Source organism: Silene latifolia, chromosome 3 (assembly GCF_048544455.1).
Source record: "Silene latifolia isolate original U9 population chromosome 3, ASM4854445v1, whole genome shotgun sequence".
Taxonomy (NCBI): Eukaryota; Viridiplantae; Streptophyta; class Magnoliopsida; order Caryophyllales; family Caryophyllaceae; genus Silene; species Silene latifolia.
The window spans coordinates 145,092,918-145,109,405 of NC_133528.1; the positions used below are offsets into that span (position 1 = coordinate 145,092,918).

The window sequence follows — 16,488 nt, forward strand, 5'->3', positions numbered from 1 at the left end:
GTAGTCCCCATCAATTCCTGCAACTCTTGCCAAAACTGAGAAATGAATCTCGCATCTCGATTTGACACAATATCCTTTGGCACCCCATGTAATCTCACCACATTCTTCTTGTAGCCATTCGCCAGCTGCACCTTACTCCACATATCTTTCATTGGAATAAAACGAGCTGACTTGGTCAATCGATCAATGATCATCCAAATCATATTATTACCTTGCTGAGTTCTCGGTAATCCCAGAATGAAATCCATTATGATAGATTCCCACTTCCACTTAGGTACCTCAAGAGACTGAATCTTACCTTGCGGTCTTTGCTGCTCCCCTTTGAGTCTCTGTCAAGTCAAACATCGAGCCACAAATTCAGTTGTCTCCCTCTTCATCCCAGACCATTAAAACGTCTGATTAAGATCCTTATAAAGCTTGTCACCACCAGGATCCACTGAATACGGAGTACAATGAGCCTCCGCCATGATTATCTTCCTCAGCCCCTCATCCTTAGGTACACACCATCTCCCATCAAACCGAACACTCCCATTCGAATGAATAGAGAACCGAGACACTCTCCCCTTCTCTACTCCAACCCTCCACTCCTGAATCTTAGGATCAAGAGCATGTTTCCTCCGAATATCATCATAAAGTTATGGTTCAACTATCAAATCTCCCATAGCATCCCTCTTCTAGATCACATGTATCCTCATCTTGTTCACTTCATCTTTCAACCTAGCTCATCAATGACATAGCTATGCATTGGGAATGCATACTCTTCCTACTCAATGCATCTTCCACAACATTCGCCTTCCCTTCATGGTAGATAATATCCATGTCATAGTCACCAATGAGCTCCATCTATCTCGTCTATCGCATATTCAACTCTTTCTGGGTATAGATGTACTTCAAACTCTTGTGATTAGAAAACACCTTAAAGATCGCCCCATATAGATAGTGTCTCTAAATCTTCAGAGCAAAAACCACTGCACCTAGTTCCAAGTCATGAGTAGGATAGTTCTCCTCATACGGTTTCAGCTGCCTCAAAGCATAAGCGATAACTTTCCCATTCTGCATCAAAACACAATTTAACCCATTCTTTGAAGCATCGGTATAAACCTCAAAGTTCTTACTCCCCTCAGGTAAAGCCAAGACTGGAGCTGTAGTCAAACGCTCCTTTAATGTTTAGAACGTTGTTATACAACTCTCATCCCAACGAAATCCGATCTCTTTCCTCATCAAAGCTGTCATAGGTCTGGCGATCTTAGAAAAGTCTTTCACAAACCTCCTGTAGTAGACAGCTAAACCCAAGAAACTCCAGATATTAGCAACATTCTTCAGTACTTCTCAGTTTGTCACTGCCTCAATCTTGTTAGGATCCACCGACACACCCTCTTTCGAGATCACATGGCCCAGAAAAGCCACCCTCTCCAACCAGAACTCACACTTAGATAACTTGGCATACAACTGATTATCTCGCAAGGTCTGTAGTACTAACCTTAGGTGCTTATCGTGCTCCTCCTTAGTCTTGGAATAGACTAAGATGTCGTCTATAAACACCATCACGAACTGATCTAAGTACTGGCTGAAAACCCGGTTCATCAGATCGATAAATACCGTTGGTGCATTTGTCAACCCAAACGGCATCACCACATATTCATAGTGACCATACCCCGATCGAAAATCTGTCTTTGGTATGTCTTCATCCCGAATCATCAACTGATGGTACCCCGACCTTAGATCAATCCTCTAAAAGACACCAACTTCAGTCAACTGGTCAAAAAGATCATCTATCCTTGGTAAAGGATACTTATTCTTCAATGTAACATGGTTCAACTCCCTGTAGTCGATGCATAACCTCATACTCCTGTCTTTCTTTTTCACAAACAAAACTGGTGCACCCCAAGGGGATATACTAGGTCGAATGTATCCCTTGCCCTAGTAACTCATCCAACTGCTTCTTTAACTCCTCCAACTCTTTTGGCCCCATCCGATACGGTGCTTTAGATATCGGTCCCATCCTCGGTTTGAGTTCAACACTGAAGTAGATGTCCCTCTTAGGAGGTAAGTGTTGCGTGCCTATTTCTTACATTTATTCTATTCATTTGCACGCATTTCTATGCTATTTTGAGTAGCGTAATCTACTATTCTCCCATGAATTTTCTCCTTTGTGTTATTTTGTAGTTATTACAGATTTGGACCCGAAAGAGTATAAACAAGCCAAAACCCGTCCCTGGAGTCGTATTTTGGATACTAGTGAAGTTAAGCTCGGGAGAAATCACGTTGGAATGCGTGAAGACGTGAGGAAGCATGCTAGAGTGAGTATTAGACGCTGCTGTTTCCCCAGAAAAGTCGATCGACAGCTTCTGATGGTCGATCGACTGGTTTGCTCAGAGGAAAAGTCGATCGATAGCTTTATTTGGTCGATCGACTGTTTTCCATATCAGGCCGTGTTGATTTAATTGTTAATTCAGCCCATTAGTTATTTAATTAATAAATCTTAGCTATCTTTATATAAAGACAAACTCAGAACAATTTTAGGTCATCTTTTCTTTTGCCAAAAACTCTCTTGCATGTTACTTTGTTTTGGGAATTTTGGATTGAAAAACTTGTAACCTTGCTTCGTTTATTTTCCGGTAATCAATTAATCTTAGTTCTTCATTTGTTTCTTACTTTATATTCGTTCTTTCTCCTTTATCATTGCAGTCGTACGTTTAATTATTATTTACTTTGTTTCAACATGTTTAGTTTAATTTCTATTATTATTGTTGAGTTTATCAATACAGTTATGCGTAGGTAATTTCTTTATGCTGGGATTTAGGGGATCCATGGTTATGTGACGGTATTTAATTAGGATATTAGATATGGTGCAACTATCGTATTAATTTGTATTGTTAATCGTAGCAATTATATTTATTTAATTAGTTGAATGCAGGCGACTAGTTATTTAATCTGGTAAACTCCGACCTGGATCGAGAGATTGGAGAGAGTGAGACCTTCTACGAACAATAGAATACCCTAATAAGAGCGAAAGCATATTAGAAGCATTCTAGGGCGAATAGCGGACCAAGAGGACCTTTTCATTACCCTTCAGACCGTAATTATGCTTATCTGTGACCCTTACTTTTGACCGTTGTTAGACCATGGTGAACCGACAATCCTAGCTATCTCCCCTTATATTTTTAGACTCGTTTTTTACTCTTTATTTCTCTGCTTTTCACAACTTTAGTATAGAAAAAAAACCAATCAAACCACCCCAGATTTGTTACTTGGACAGACTTATAATTAGCAGATAGAACACGTTTATCTCCTTGTGGATTCAATCCCGACTACCTCTACTGCATTAGGTTAGGCCGATTGGTTTATTTTAATTGGTGTACGATTTAGCCTGTCAAATTTCGGCGTCGTTGAAGGGGAGGCAACAATTTTTTGTTTGCTTATCTTAGTTTTTCTCGTCTCAAGGAACATTAGTTCCTTGACACCTTTCTCATTTCTTTCTTTAGTGTTTTGTTTATGCCCAGGTCTCATAGGTCCGAGCTCGTACCATTCGACTCTGAACTAGAAAAGACTTTCCGAGCTAGCCAAAATTTTTGGAAGGAAGTCCGTCAAGCACAAGACTTGAGTATGCTTGACGCCGCATACACCAGTTTTATTGCAGAAAATTAGTCTTTTGAAGAAGACACTTCAGTTTCTGCCACTACTACAATCATGCCGACTTTAGCAAGTCACTCAGAACCCACCCTTGAGTCCATTCCTAAAGGATTCAAGCTCCCTATGACAAACAATGGAACTTTCGAGATTAAACCATCTTACATTAACCTGGTAGAGAGAAATTTGTTTGGAGGGAGAGCTACGGAAGACCCTGCTACACATATGGAGAGATTTGTTACATACTTCTGCTCCATACCCTTGACTGCTGGGGTGACCCAGGACCAAGTAAAACAGGCGCTCTTCCCATTTTCTCTGCGAGATGGTGCTGCAGAGTGGATGCGTGAGTTAGACATGGAAGATCAGTCAGGGGGTTACCGACTGGAATAGCTTAGCTCTTGTCTTCTACAAGAGAGATTTTCCGCCATAAAAGACAAATGCCCTGAGAAATCAAATTACAAGCTTCAAACAAAGTCCCACTGAAGACTTAAACGAGGCATGGGTTCGTTTTAAGAGAATGGTTCCTTCAGTCCCTCACCATGGGTTTCAGAAGTGGTTTCTCTGCAACCACTTCTACATCAGGCCCGTTTAGGTTGGCATTTGACAAAGGCCTAAAGTTGATAGGGCCCAATGTAAAAAAAAATTAAAAAATAACAAATTTGTAAACGACGTAGGAAAGCAAGGAAGAATACACAATATATTTGTAACTTTTTAGAAATTATTAAAATAAGGCAACTTTTTCTTTTGACTTTTTCTTCGCCCTTGTCCTTTTTAAAACTGATACTTTTTCCCCAAATCTCAAATCAATTTTCCTTATTAAATTTCTAAGATTCTTCAAAAAGACAAAAATAAACTCTTTTATTATTAAAAATTAGGATTATCTTAAGGAGTAAAGTATCCGTGTGGCCGTGTCTATACTACTCGTTTTCATTAATCTTCGTCCGTCTTTCGCCTCTCCGCTAATCATGGTGTCCTAAGTCCTAATTCCTTTTTGTTCTTCAATTTTTATTTATTTTAATTATTGATTGTTAATTTTTAATTGTTTAATTGTGTTGTTGTTGACTTGTTGTATGTGTGTTCAAATTTTTTTCCGTTTTACAGCATGTCGGCATGTATTGTTGAGAATTTGAGATATTAATTAAAGTTTAAGTCAGTTCTTGATGTTGTGCAATTGTTCAATTTTTATTTATTTTAATTATTGATTGTTAAGTCAGTTTTTTAATTCTTGTTTACAATGTTGCCTAAAAAGCATTTATCTGGATGTGAGAAAAGGAAAAAAAGAAAACTTACCGAGGATTTTATAAAATCACAACAAGGTGCTATGAACAAATTTATTGTTAGAAATGTTGTCAATGAAAACGATCACAACATTGACTCTATTGATGTTGATGAAGATAATGTTGGAAATGAGTCTAATTTGCCAAATGATGTGCCAATTGATATTGATGAAGATAATGTTGGAAATGAGTCTAATTTACCAAATGAATTTGATGTGCCAATTGATGTTGAGGAAGATAACGTTAGAGATGAGTCTAATTTGCCAAATAATGTGCCAAACGATGTTAGCGAAAATAATGTTGGAAATGAGTTTAATGTGCCAAATATATCCAATTCTCTTATTGATATTTATGATCCAATGAATTGGACCAATATTGATAACAAGACAAGAGATATTATAATTAAAAAAGGGCCTATAAGAGAATTGAATATTGACTACCCTCTTGATGATAATAATAGACATTTTAAGGATGCTTATTTTTCTAGAAAGATGAATAATGGTGAGATTAGTGATAGAAAATGGTTGGTTTATTCTAAACATGTTGACAAAGTATTTTGTTTTTGTTGTAAGTTGTTTAGATCTATTACTAATAAAAGTTTGTTGGAAAATGATGGTTTACGTGATTGGAAGCGTATAACTGAAAGATTAAAACAACATGAAAATAGTACCGAGCATATGAGTAATATGTTTACTTGGAATAAAACGAGAGTAAGGCTAGATACGTGTGAAACAATTGATAAAAACTTGCAGGAGACAATTATGAAAGAGAAAAATTGATGGAGGCAAGTGTTACTTAGAATATAGCCGTGAAATGTCTTGCTACTCATAACTTGGCATTTAGAGGATCTAATGAAAAATTATATCAAGGTGACAATGGTAATTTCTTAGGATTAATTGAAATGATTGCTTAATTTGATGTGGTAATGCAAGATCATCTTAGAAGGATTCAAAATCATGACATTCATCATCATTATCTTGGAAATAAATTCAAAATGAATTGATCTCTCTTTTGGTTTATAATGTTAAAAGTTCAATAATCAAAATTATCAAAGAGACAAAATATTTCTCTATTATTCTTGATTGTACTCCTGACATTGCTCATCAAGAACAAATGACTTTGATAATACGATGCGTGAATATTTCAAGTGAAAAAATAAAAATTGAAGAGTACTTTTTAGAATTTTTGGAGGTGACTGATACAACGGGATTGAGACTTTTTATTGAATTGCAAAAGGTTTTAAAGTCTCTTGATCTTAATATTGAAGATGTAAGAGGTCAAGGTTAAGATAATGGCTCCAATATGAAAGGGAAGCATCAAGGTGTACAAAAACGTTTACTTGAAGTGAACCCGAGTGCATTATATATGCCTTGTGCTTGTCATAGCTTGAATCTTGCTCTTTGCGATATGGCACATTCTTGTACTAGAGCTGTTTCATTTTTTGGTATTGTTCAACGTATATATGCATTGTTTTCCGGTTCCTCAAAAAGATGGAAGATTTTGCGTGATAATGTTCCTGACTTTACTTTAAAATTTTTATCTAATACTCGTTGGGAGAGTCGAATTAAAAGTGTTAAAGCCATTAGATTTCAAGCACCTGAGTTAAGATTGGCGTTGTCACTTTTATATGAATCTCGTGATAGTGATGCAAAATCAAAGAGTGAAGCTGAGAGTTTGTATAATGCACTTGGGGGCTTTGATTTTTTGCTTGGTATGATTATTTGGTATGAAATTTTATTTGTCATAAATAAGGTGAGTAAGAAATTGCAATCTAAGTCCATGTGTATTGACACCACAATGGTACATGTTGAAAGTATAATGTCATATTTTGAGAAATTTAGACTTGATGGCTTTCTTTCTTGTATGAATATTGTTAAAACTATTGCACTTGATATAGATGTAGAGCCTACTCTTCCGACAAGGCATCGTATTATTAGAAAAAGATATTTTGATGAAACTAATGAAGAAGATGAACAAAACCAATCGCATGAAGAAGTATTTAGACTTGAATATTTTTTGGTGGTGGTTGATATGGCAATTGCTTCTTTGAAAAGCAGATTTGTGCAATTAAAAACTTTTGAAAATATTTTTGGATTTTTGTTTGATTCAGAAAAGTTTAAGTCTTTAGATGAAAAGGAATCTAGAGAATGTTGCTTAACTTTTCACTCTACATATACATCCGATGTTTATAAAAATGATTTTTACTCAGAATTGAAAGTGTTACAATCTACTTTGCCAAATACATTACTGTCTGCGACTGATATTCTTGAGTTTGTCAAATCTGCAGATTGTTATCCAAATGCTTAAATCACATATAGAATTTTTTTAACAGTTCCGGTAACTGTGGCATCAACTGAAAGAAGTTTTTCGAAGTTGATGTTGATCAAAACCTACTTGAGGACGTCAATATCGGAAGAATGGTTGAATGGTCTTGCAATGTTATCAATTGAGAAAGAACTTTTAGAAAACATCGATGTTGATGTTATCATTAATGACTTTGTATCTCAAAACGCTCATAGATCGCGCTTTTTATGATTTCTTAATATCGTGTAGTAGCCAATGACACATTAATTAATTGAATAATTTTTTTTAGTAGGGCCTCCAAATGTTCTGGACCGGCCCTGGTTGAAATGCATGATTTAAAATCTAGGAGCCTTTCATTTCATATACGGAGTAGCATTTATATCGAAAATTTCTAATCGATTGATAAAGTTGCTTCTACTATATATATATCTCCTAAGAATGCTTGACGAAAATTTAATACCATGGCCTTCTTATTCACACATTTTTTAGGGTTTTTCTATGTCATCAACCTCATCACTTAAAAGTTAAACCATGATTCTACCACTTAGAATGCATTTAAGTTAGTTAATTTTCTCAATGTAAATTTACAAATAAAGCTACTGAAAGTAACCTATTTTTTAGTCAGTAGAGGCACATACATATTACTCTCAGTTGAGATTTACTGTGTATCTGTTTTGCGGAGCATCATGTAATATATATAACTTCACAAAAACTTTGAATAGATGGTCTCTCATTAATGTTAGTGAGGGACCTCTCTCAAGAAAGAAATACAGAGTAGTTTATTATTCTTTCCTTTGGAGAGGCTGTGTGTAGATAATAACTTCTCCGTACAACCCAACACCCACATGTGTTTTCGCTATCACCACTCTTACTGCATGTATATTATAACCTACAACAATTAGCAATGACGATTTTAGACTTATACGGGTTTTAGAACTAACTGTTGGAAGATTAAGGTTTAAATAAGATGACATTAATTGATTGGAATCCACAAATATTGCACATTTAAATTGGCATAAATGGAGTATAGTCATGTGGACTACTTTTAATTTATTTATATATTTATTTACTTTTGATTTGAAATATATTTTTTAGAAGATAGATCGATACATTAGTTAGTTGATTCGTAATCATTCTCTTGATTAATTAGATTATTGGAAACTTGTCATGACATAAAGGTGTAAGCAAGGTGGTTTTATGAATGCTTCGATCAAAGATATATGACACGGCCACAGTGCCACACGGGTATAAGCATAGTACAAGATAATGTATTTGAGGTTAATTTTCCTACTTTGTAAACCATTTATATGAGATATATATACTCATTTAGTTTGTTTTGCCGGTACATGTTTCTCACGAATGTTGAATCATTTTTATCGAATGCACATTCAAACTAATACATTATTGTAACATTAAAGGTTTTATATATATTGTTTACTAGTAGTGGTGCCTGGCTTCGGCCGGGCTACCTCTACTTACCATTATTATTATTTTTCATTAAATAAAATTATTTAAAGTTGCATAACCCATAAATTTATCATTAATGAATTTTTTTATAACATATCCTAAAATTACGATGAAATAAATTTTGAGACAAATTCACTACTCCTGCAATTAATATTTTGCTTTTATTAATAAAACATTAGTAATAACATTTCACTACTTGCCCGTAATCATTGTTACTTTTACTACTCATTTGTAATTATTATTCTTTGTCACTCACGCCGCATTAGTATTGATAATTTCACTACTCCCGCCGTAATTATTATTCAGAACACCCCATACTCCGAGTGCCTTACCGGGACCACTCGGGTATGAAGACATCACCATCTCTCGCGCCGAGGTATGATAATCAAATAGACAAAACAGAAACAACATTTATTGTAAATAGTTTAATGAATAAATACAATCCTCGAAACCAAACTGAAAGTACAATACATTATTCCAAACTATCTGTTCTCAACTGAAATATAAATAAATGCTAAACTACAGCGGAAGACTCTATCGTCATGTCGTGGCCATCCTCGCTATCCCAAAGACTCATCTCTATACCGCTCAATATCGCTCACCATCCCCGAATGGATCACCGCAGTTTTACAAAACAACACCGGGGTCAGTACTAATCACACAATCAATATAAACAGCAATAACAAGACAAACATACAGCTGAACTGTCACACACACACACACCACCAACTCCCATCATCTCAAATCGACCGTCCTTTGGGACCGCCCCGATGGGGGACCGCGGCCGTTCCCACCTAAGCCCCGCTCATCGTACGAGCGATAACCCCGTCCATTAATGTGCACATCCCCTTTCGTGGCGGGTTCCACGAAGGGCGAAACTAGGGCGTGAGATCACTCCCGCAAGTGACCCCACTCAGCCGAGAACGCATCTCGAGAGCCATAGACAACCAAACACAATCACAATCACAAACACAATCATCATATCAAACAACTAACTACAGCACATCACCAATATCCCATTATGGGACTAATGCGAGTAGGAAATCCTACCGGAAAGCACAACACGCAGACGGTGTCTCACCGTTTGTATCAAAACGGCTCCTCTACGAATTCTCCTCCTACCATACAACACATAGATGCTACCATTCAAATACTACTCATAAAAACCCCCAATTCCTAAATTAGGGTTTCATCAATCTTAACAAAACATTATATAAATTATATTAAAAGCTTACCCTCGACGCAAGGAATCCAACGACGCGAACTACGATACGAACTGACCGTCTGAACTCCGGGAATTGTCAAGAACGCGATTAGGAAGAAGACTAGTTGCTTTCTCTCTTAAACAGGTTTTAGGTTTTGTAAAAAGTGATTTAAAACAATTACGAATATGTTTAAATACCTTAATCGCGTAATTAACAAAACCCGAGAAAACTTCCCCGTAAAACCGGACACTCGATCGAGTACCCAAGGTACTCGATCGAGTACCCCCTTACTCGATCGAGTACCCCAGCTACTCGATCGAGTACCCAACAGGTCAGAAACTGTTTTATTCCGCAACTTGCCCTTACTCGACAGAGTAAGGGCTACGCGATAGAGTACCCCAAGACATATAAATACGGAGTATTACAGTCTTCCCTCCTTAAAAGGAACTTCGTCCCCGAAGTTCAACCCATACATAAAAACAAACATGCTAACTCGATCAAGACACAACAACGTAACTGATAACTCAAAACAAAACTCCAACCGACCATGGACTCCTAACACCAACTCCACTAACTATTCCTACCTCCACAACATGGCTCAAGATATCGTATCAACTCCATTATATCTCTCTCAACACTAACTCCATACACTACCAACTACCATCCTCTAACGCTGCTAGCTCCGTAATAGATCATCCACTACCAAATCCCATATCAAGACACTCATAGACATCAAACGGAATGTTACATTCTACCACCCTAAAAAGGAACTTCGTCCTCGAAGTTTACTCAGACTCATAACATCATCCTCCAACTGTCAACATTATATAAAATATTCTCATACTCCGAAGCATCACACTACTACAAGCACGGTCATGGCCTTTTATAAGTATCATCCACAAACAAATCCCTCCTTTACGCTACGCTAGCACTCTACTTCCAATTATATTACAACATGCACCACTATGAAACTCTCTTTTATCGCATCCTACTCCTCTTAAGACAAATGTTACGTCCTCGTAACTCACTAATACTAAATCCTTAGTTATATCTTCTCGTTATTCTCATCATCATCACATGTCAAAGATAACCACTTATAATCCAAACACTCGCCATGCATATATCCAAGGCTCTCTTACTTAAACATTCCTCATACCTCAACTCATTCGTCACACCATCTAACCTATACCTCAAAATCTTTATCTTAACCCAAAACTTCAACTCTCCACATTACCGCAACATGACATACCTCTCTATATAAACTATATGAAACTCCCATCATCAAAAGCATAACTCACGATCTATACTTGTTACGTACACTCACACTAGATCCTCAAGTTCTTTCATTCATTACCGCAAGACTCATACATAACTTAACACGACACTTATTATTCAACACCCTACACTCACTGTCCCAACAAAAGATTATGAACTACCTGCCGCTTTCAGATCATTACAACACATGTTCCATGGATCATTTTCCCTTACCATGTCTACTAAAGCCCTATCTAGAACAAGATCAAAATTCTTTGTAACAACCTCTCACAACCGTATCCCATCAATAGAACATCACTATACCATGACAACAACGAAAACATATTCAACTCTATTTCATATCATACTCTACCTCATTCTTAACTTAACTCGGTAAAGAGAACATCAATAAGCAAGACAACTGTCTACATGCGGCGAAACTCGCAGGGAGCAACATCAAAAGAATAACAAACTATGTATAACTGGTATGTACTTTCGAAACTCGAATCATAATCACCCCGCCTAATCCACCACAACCGGTGACGGCATCACAACACCGCCACCAACAGCCACACCGTAGTGCGAAAATACCCGCATCACAACACTAAATATCGTGCCCGGATCACCACCCGAGGCACCACAACCACATCGATAGACATCACAATCGCATACAACTCCCATAAACACCGACTCGGGATAACTTTTCAGTCAAGAAAAACTTATTCAAATCCACTTTACTAAATCATAACACAACATATTTTATGAATTAAACAGATAATAACCTCGTGAATATCATCCCCTTATCATATCACATATTGACATGTATCATGAATACAGACAAGCATAACTAGTCATGCCAAATCAGTCAAATTATTACCTTTTTGGATATCATTCCATTACGTTCTCGTATCCAACATGTATTACAGAAAATTCAGATAACAACTTATAATTATCACACCATACCATTTCTTGTGAGGTCACAACCTCACACAAACATTTATATATATGACATAAACCCATAATCACATCCAACCAGTCAATCCTGATCACGTAAGTTACCCCTCGATAAAGGTTACCTGTCGCCCGAGTTTAACTCATATGCCCCTCATAACATATTCCCCCATTCACACAACCATCACTTCCTGCCAAATATAACCATACCTTTACTATTCAACTATTAGCATCCGCCTTATCTAACCACATCTTATACCCTCTTACAATCATACACAACAATCAGGTCCCTACCAAATCAACCTCTTTAGAATTGCTACCTTTCTAATATACCATCACTCTTAACCACTAGTGACAACACCACAAACGATAACACTACCACTGTCTGAACATCAAACCTCTTACACTCATCTCTAAACATGATCACAATTTCTTTCCTATCTTTGGTTGACATCCCAAATAACAAACATCGAATCCATCAACAAAATTACCTCAACATTTGTAGACACCTCGTTTCTGCACCTCTCGCAAACCACCCGGTGATGATTGGGCCGCATGTTTGGTACGCGGAACGATTTGTGACAGTTCGTAAGATTATCGTCAAGTGATTGCTCAAATATTAATGTCAACCTCTTAGTTGTCATCTACGTCCTGATACGGTCGTTTTGGCAGTAATTAGAGTGCATTCGGAGTCCGGGTCAAAAACCGTCTCCATTTTCTGATAGCTGTTAAATCCCGAGTCAGAATGTTCTGGAATGTTCCGGATATTTCTATTCCATATTTCTCAAATTTTATCTTTTGGCAAATAATATCCCGTAATATTTACATAAGATATTAAAGATAATCTAATTAATTCCGTCCAACCATAACTTAAACACGGAAATCTTTCTTAAACAGGAGGAAACCTCCTGGGAACAGACGTAGCAGGTGCTGCGCCTCTTCCAAGAGACGCAGTGGCTGCTGCGCCTCTTCCCAGGCCCTTCTTTGCATGATTTACGTATCTTTTTTATATCTTTCCGAGATTCACTTCCAAAGAGTCTCCGAAACCCTAAACCTCCGTGTGATTAGTATAAATAGGAGCTTTCGTTCCTCATATTTCTCACGCGAGTGTCCGCCCTTCTCTTCTCCCTTTGCATTCTAGACTTCGTTCTTACTAATTGGCGCCTACGTGCTTGAACCTTCGACCACGTAAGCTCGGATCCTTCCGGGTACCAGCCTCTCCGTTGCATGACCGACCAATTTGACCACTACACTCAATCAATCTAATTAATCAACTTGTTAAATCGTTTTCCTCTTACGAGGGCATTCTTTCCTTACATTCGCGTCGAGCATTCACTAATCGATCTTCTTAGTTCTTCTCGTTCCATCAACATGTAAGTCTGAGGGTGTATTAATTCTCTTTTATTTATTGTATCACAATTGTAAGGTTTATGTCGAAAATACCTCATTAAAACCGATTTCTAAAACCGTCTTTAAAACCTTTTTTTACGGATTTTCAGAAGACTAACAGTCGAGAAAAGACGCAGCAACTGCTGCGCCTCTTCGAAGGAGCGCAGTTCCTGCTGCGCCTCTTCGAAGGAGCGCAGTTCCTGCTGCGCCTCTTCGTGAGGCTGCCGCAGTTCCTGCTTCTTTTCTTCTTCTTCGTCCTCTGTAAATTTCGTCTTGCTTTTGTTTATTTTGTTTGCTTGATTAATTCTTCGTTCACATGATAGTTTAATAATCATATGTATATAATCCATCATTCATCCACATGTTTAAATCGTCATAAATCCGACTTAAATCCCAAGTAATTCATATTTGCGGGTTTTCGTCATTCAATTCAAACCCGGGTTGTAGAGGTTCGATTCATTCATATTGAATCTCTGGAATTCGTCATTGGTACATTCTAACCCGTTGTTCATCATATATTCGTCATTAGTAACCTGTTTAGCTTAATTAGTTTAATTCGTCAATTTGTAATTAATGTCATTAATCATGTAATTAATCCGCTTACATCGTCTCGTCCATGTTTTATTGCTTTTATGACCTTAATCATATGTAATTAATCTGTTAAATCACTTTCATCCGAGTAAATACTATTAATCAATCCTTAAAAATAACAATTAATATTAACGACTTGCAGTTCCGGCTTCACAGCCAGAACTCACCCTTGGAACAGAACGCGCAAAGAATGCTGCGCCTCTTCAAAGGGCGCGCCTCGATCTCTTGCTTTGTTCAGGTTGAGCTCGCCTCGAACTCCCTTTTCGCCTTGACCTAGTTTATTAAGTTTACGTATTAATCTACTATTAACCGTATTATCGCCTTCTGTTTTGTTCGTTATTTATTCTTTTATTCCTTTTTTCTCAAATCATCCGTTTTAAAGGTATTTTCGACATAAATCGCCTAACCCTTTGTAATTATTGTAATTTTCATTATTGTAATTCATAATTATTGTATTTCTTTTATTTCTTGTATGTTTCACATATAAATGAGAATTAAATCCTACTTCGACCCAATTGTGTGCTAATTACGTGTTAACCGACTTAGTCTAATTCTCACATGTTAGGATTAATCCATGGATGTTGCATTGCATGCATATAGCCGACGATATATCGAGTACGAATAACTTCCCTAATCATTAGTAGAGGCCGCTATCGAGGCGGGCGGGATTAGGTGTTCGATCAAAAGAGCTTCCTAATACGTACCCTCACCCCTTACTCCAGATCTCCGTGAGCACCCGTGTTCATTGGCATCCACGAGAGTCATTCTAGACATAGAATGCTAAGGGTAACGATTGCTTAGTGTTCATGTCACTACTTTATGTCTTGACATGACATGAGTTATTCGAACGGTTCCAATTTCCCATAAAAATGGGTGGCGACTCCATACAAAATGCAAACGCTTGTCCCCGTTTCTCAACCAAGCGCCCCCGTGGGCGGCCCGCTGTCCACAGTTTGGCGACTCCGCTGGGGATATACACTTACGTGTAGCTAGGGTGAAACTTGAACAAGGTTAGGGAATAAGTTTGTACAAGACAATTGTCGGTTTTCATAACTCGGTCTTCCTAGACCGTTTAATTCGGCCTTCCTAGGCCCAACCCAACCCATTCAACCAATCGTCCCGTCTAAACGGTCCTAATTCTTATTTGGGCCTAAGGATGGATAGCGATTGACGTCATCCATACCATGATGCTTACTCTTGTTTGTATCAAGGGCCTTCACTACTTGAGGAAATGGACTAGGAATCGGCCTTACTCTTGTTTGGCACGAGCCTCTCCACAGACTTCGGGTTTGATGGTTCGGTATGGCAACCCACCATTTAAACCAAAACCCTTCTAAATGCACTCAGCATCCCGTTATAATGCTTGTATAAATATATAAACCTTACGTGATCACCATTTCAAAACAAATCATGACAAATTTTCAAAAAAATCAAAACCCAATTTCAATCAAGAATTTCGAAATAGGGCCTTTAATTAGCACAAAATCCGGTCAAAACTCTGTCCGTTTGTCAAGTCAAAATTCGGGCCACAAGCCCATTTCAAACCTCACCTCGAGTCCACTCCTACAACTACACTACAGTTGGCTAGGACACACATTTTCAAAGACCTTGTCTTTCTTCAAAACTCACTCAACACAAGTGGCACACACCCACTTCACGAGTCAAAACTTTTCCTCTTTTAGCAAGTGTGATAGAATGGTCGATCGTGTTTTGATTCGTCGTCGATCTCTTATCCAGTTTCCAAGATGCCTGGGTCAAGTGATGAAACAAACCTCCAGCAAATTCAAGAAAATAGTGATCGAATCCTAGCCGCGATAGCCCAAATGCAAATCACTCAAGAACAAACCTATGACCGCCTCGAACTTATCGAAGGCCGCATCTTTGATGTAGAGGGAAAGTTGCCCCCCGTTAAGGAAGTACTACAATTTTCCGATGACGAATCTAAAGATGAGAATCCTGTCCTAGGAACAACCGCAGCTGAGAAAAGACTCCAATACCTAGAGGAGCAATTGATGTACCTTAAGGGGGATGACATTTACAGGGAGAACAATCGTAAGTATGAAGCCGTCAATTCCAAATTGCCCACTAACTTTAGCATGACGGATATCCCTAAGTTTAAAGGACATGAGAATCCTTTGAACCACATCCGCGCCTTCAAGGACTACATGTCTATCAAAGGCATCAAACCCGAGATGTTCTTAAGGATCTTTCCTTCATCTCTTGACACCATCCCAAAGCAATGGTTCTACACTTTAGATCACAAAAAGGTCGCTACTTGGGAGGACGCCGCCATCGAATTCTCGAAACAATACGCGGATAATGCCGAGATACAAGTCAACATGCGCACTCTAGAGGTTCTTACCCAAAATGACAAGGAAGGATTCACCGACTTCCTAAGTAGGTGGAGGAAAACTAGTACC

At 37.8% G+C, this 16,488-nt stretch overlaps 1 protein-coding gene, 1 non-coding gene and 1 pseudogene across 2 annotated transcripts; 2 read left to right on the plus strand and 1 right to left on the minus strand.

Moving 5' to 3' along the window:
* Nucleotides 1-4,069: 4,069 nt before the first annotated feature.
* On the minus strand, nt 4,070-4,176 carry LOC141650226 (small nucleolar RNA R71). Its single transcript, XR_012546272.1, has one exon. It is a non-coding gene; the product is annotated as a small nucleolar RNA R71 (small nucleolar RNA).
* A 688-nt stretch (nt 4,177-4,864) lies between these two features.
* LOC141649879 (uncharacterized) lies at nt 4,865-5,910 on the plus strand (annotated as a pseudogene).
* Nucleotides 5,911-5,964: 54 nt separating this feature from the next.
* Nucleotides 5,965-7,401, plus strand: LOC141646409 (uncharacterized). Its single transcript, XM_074454308.1, has one exon. The coding sequence runs from the start codon at nt 6,210-6,212 to the stop codon at nt 7,212-7,214; it is 1,005 nt and encodes a 334-aa protein (XP_074310409.1). The 5' UTR covers nt 5,965-6,209; the 3' UTR covers nt 7,215-7,401.
* Nucleotides 7,402-16,488: the final 9,087 nt, after the last annotated feature.

Bases quoted from the DNA above. Each gene is read 5' to 3' on its own strand.
- LOC141646409 (XM_074454308.1), top strand. From the start codon at position 6,210: ATGAAAGGGAAGCATCAAGGTGTACAAAAACGTTTACTTGAAGTGAAC.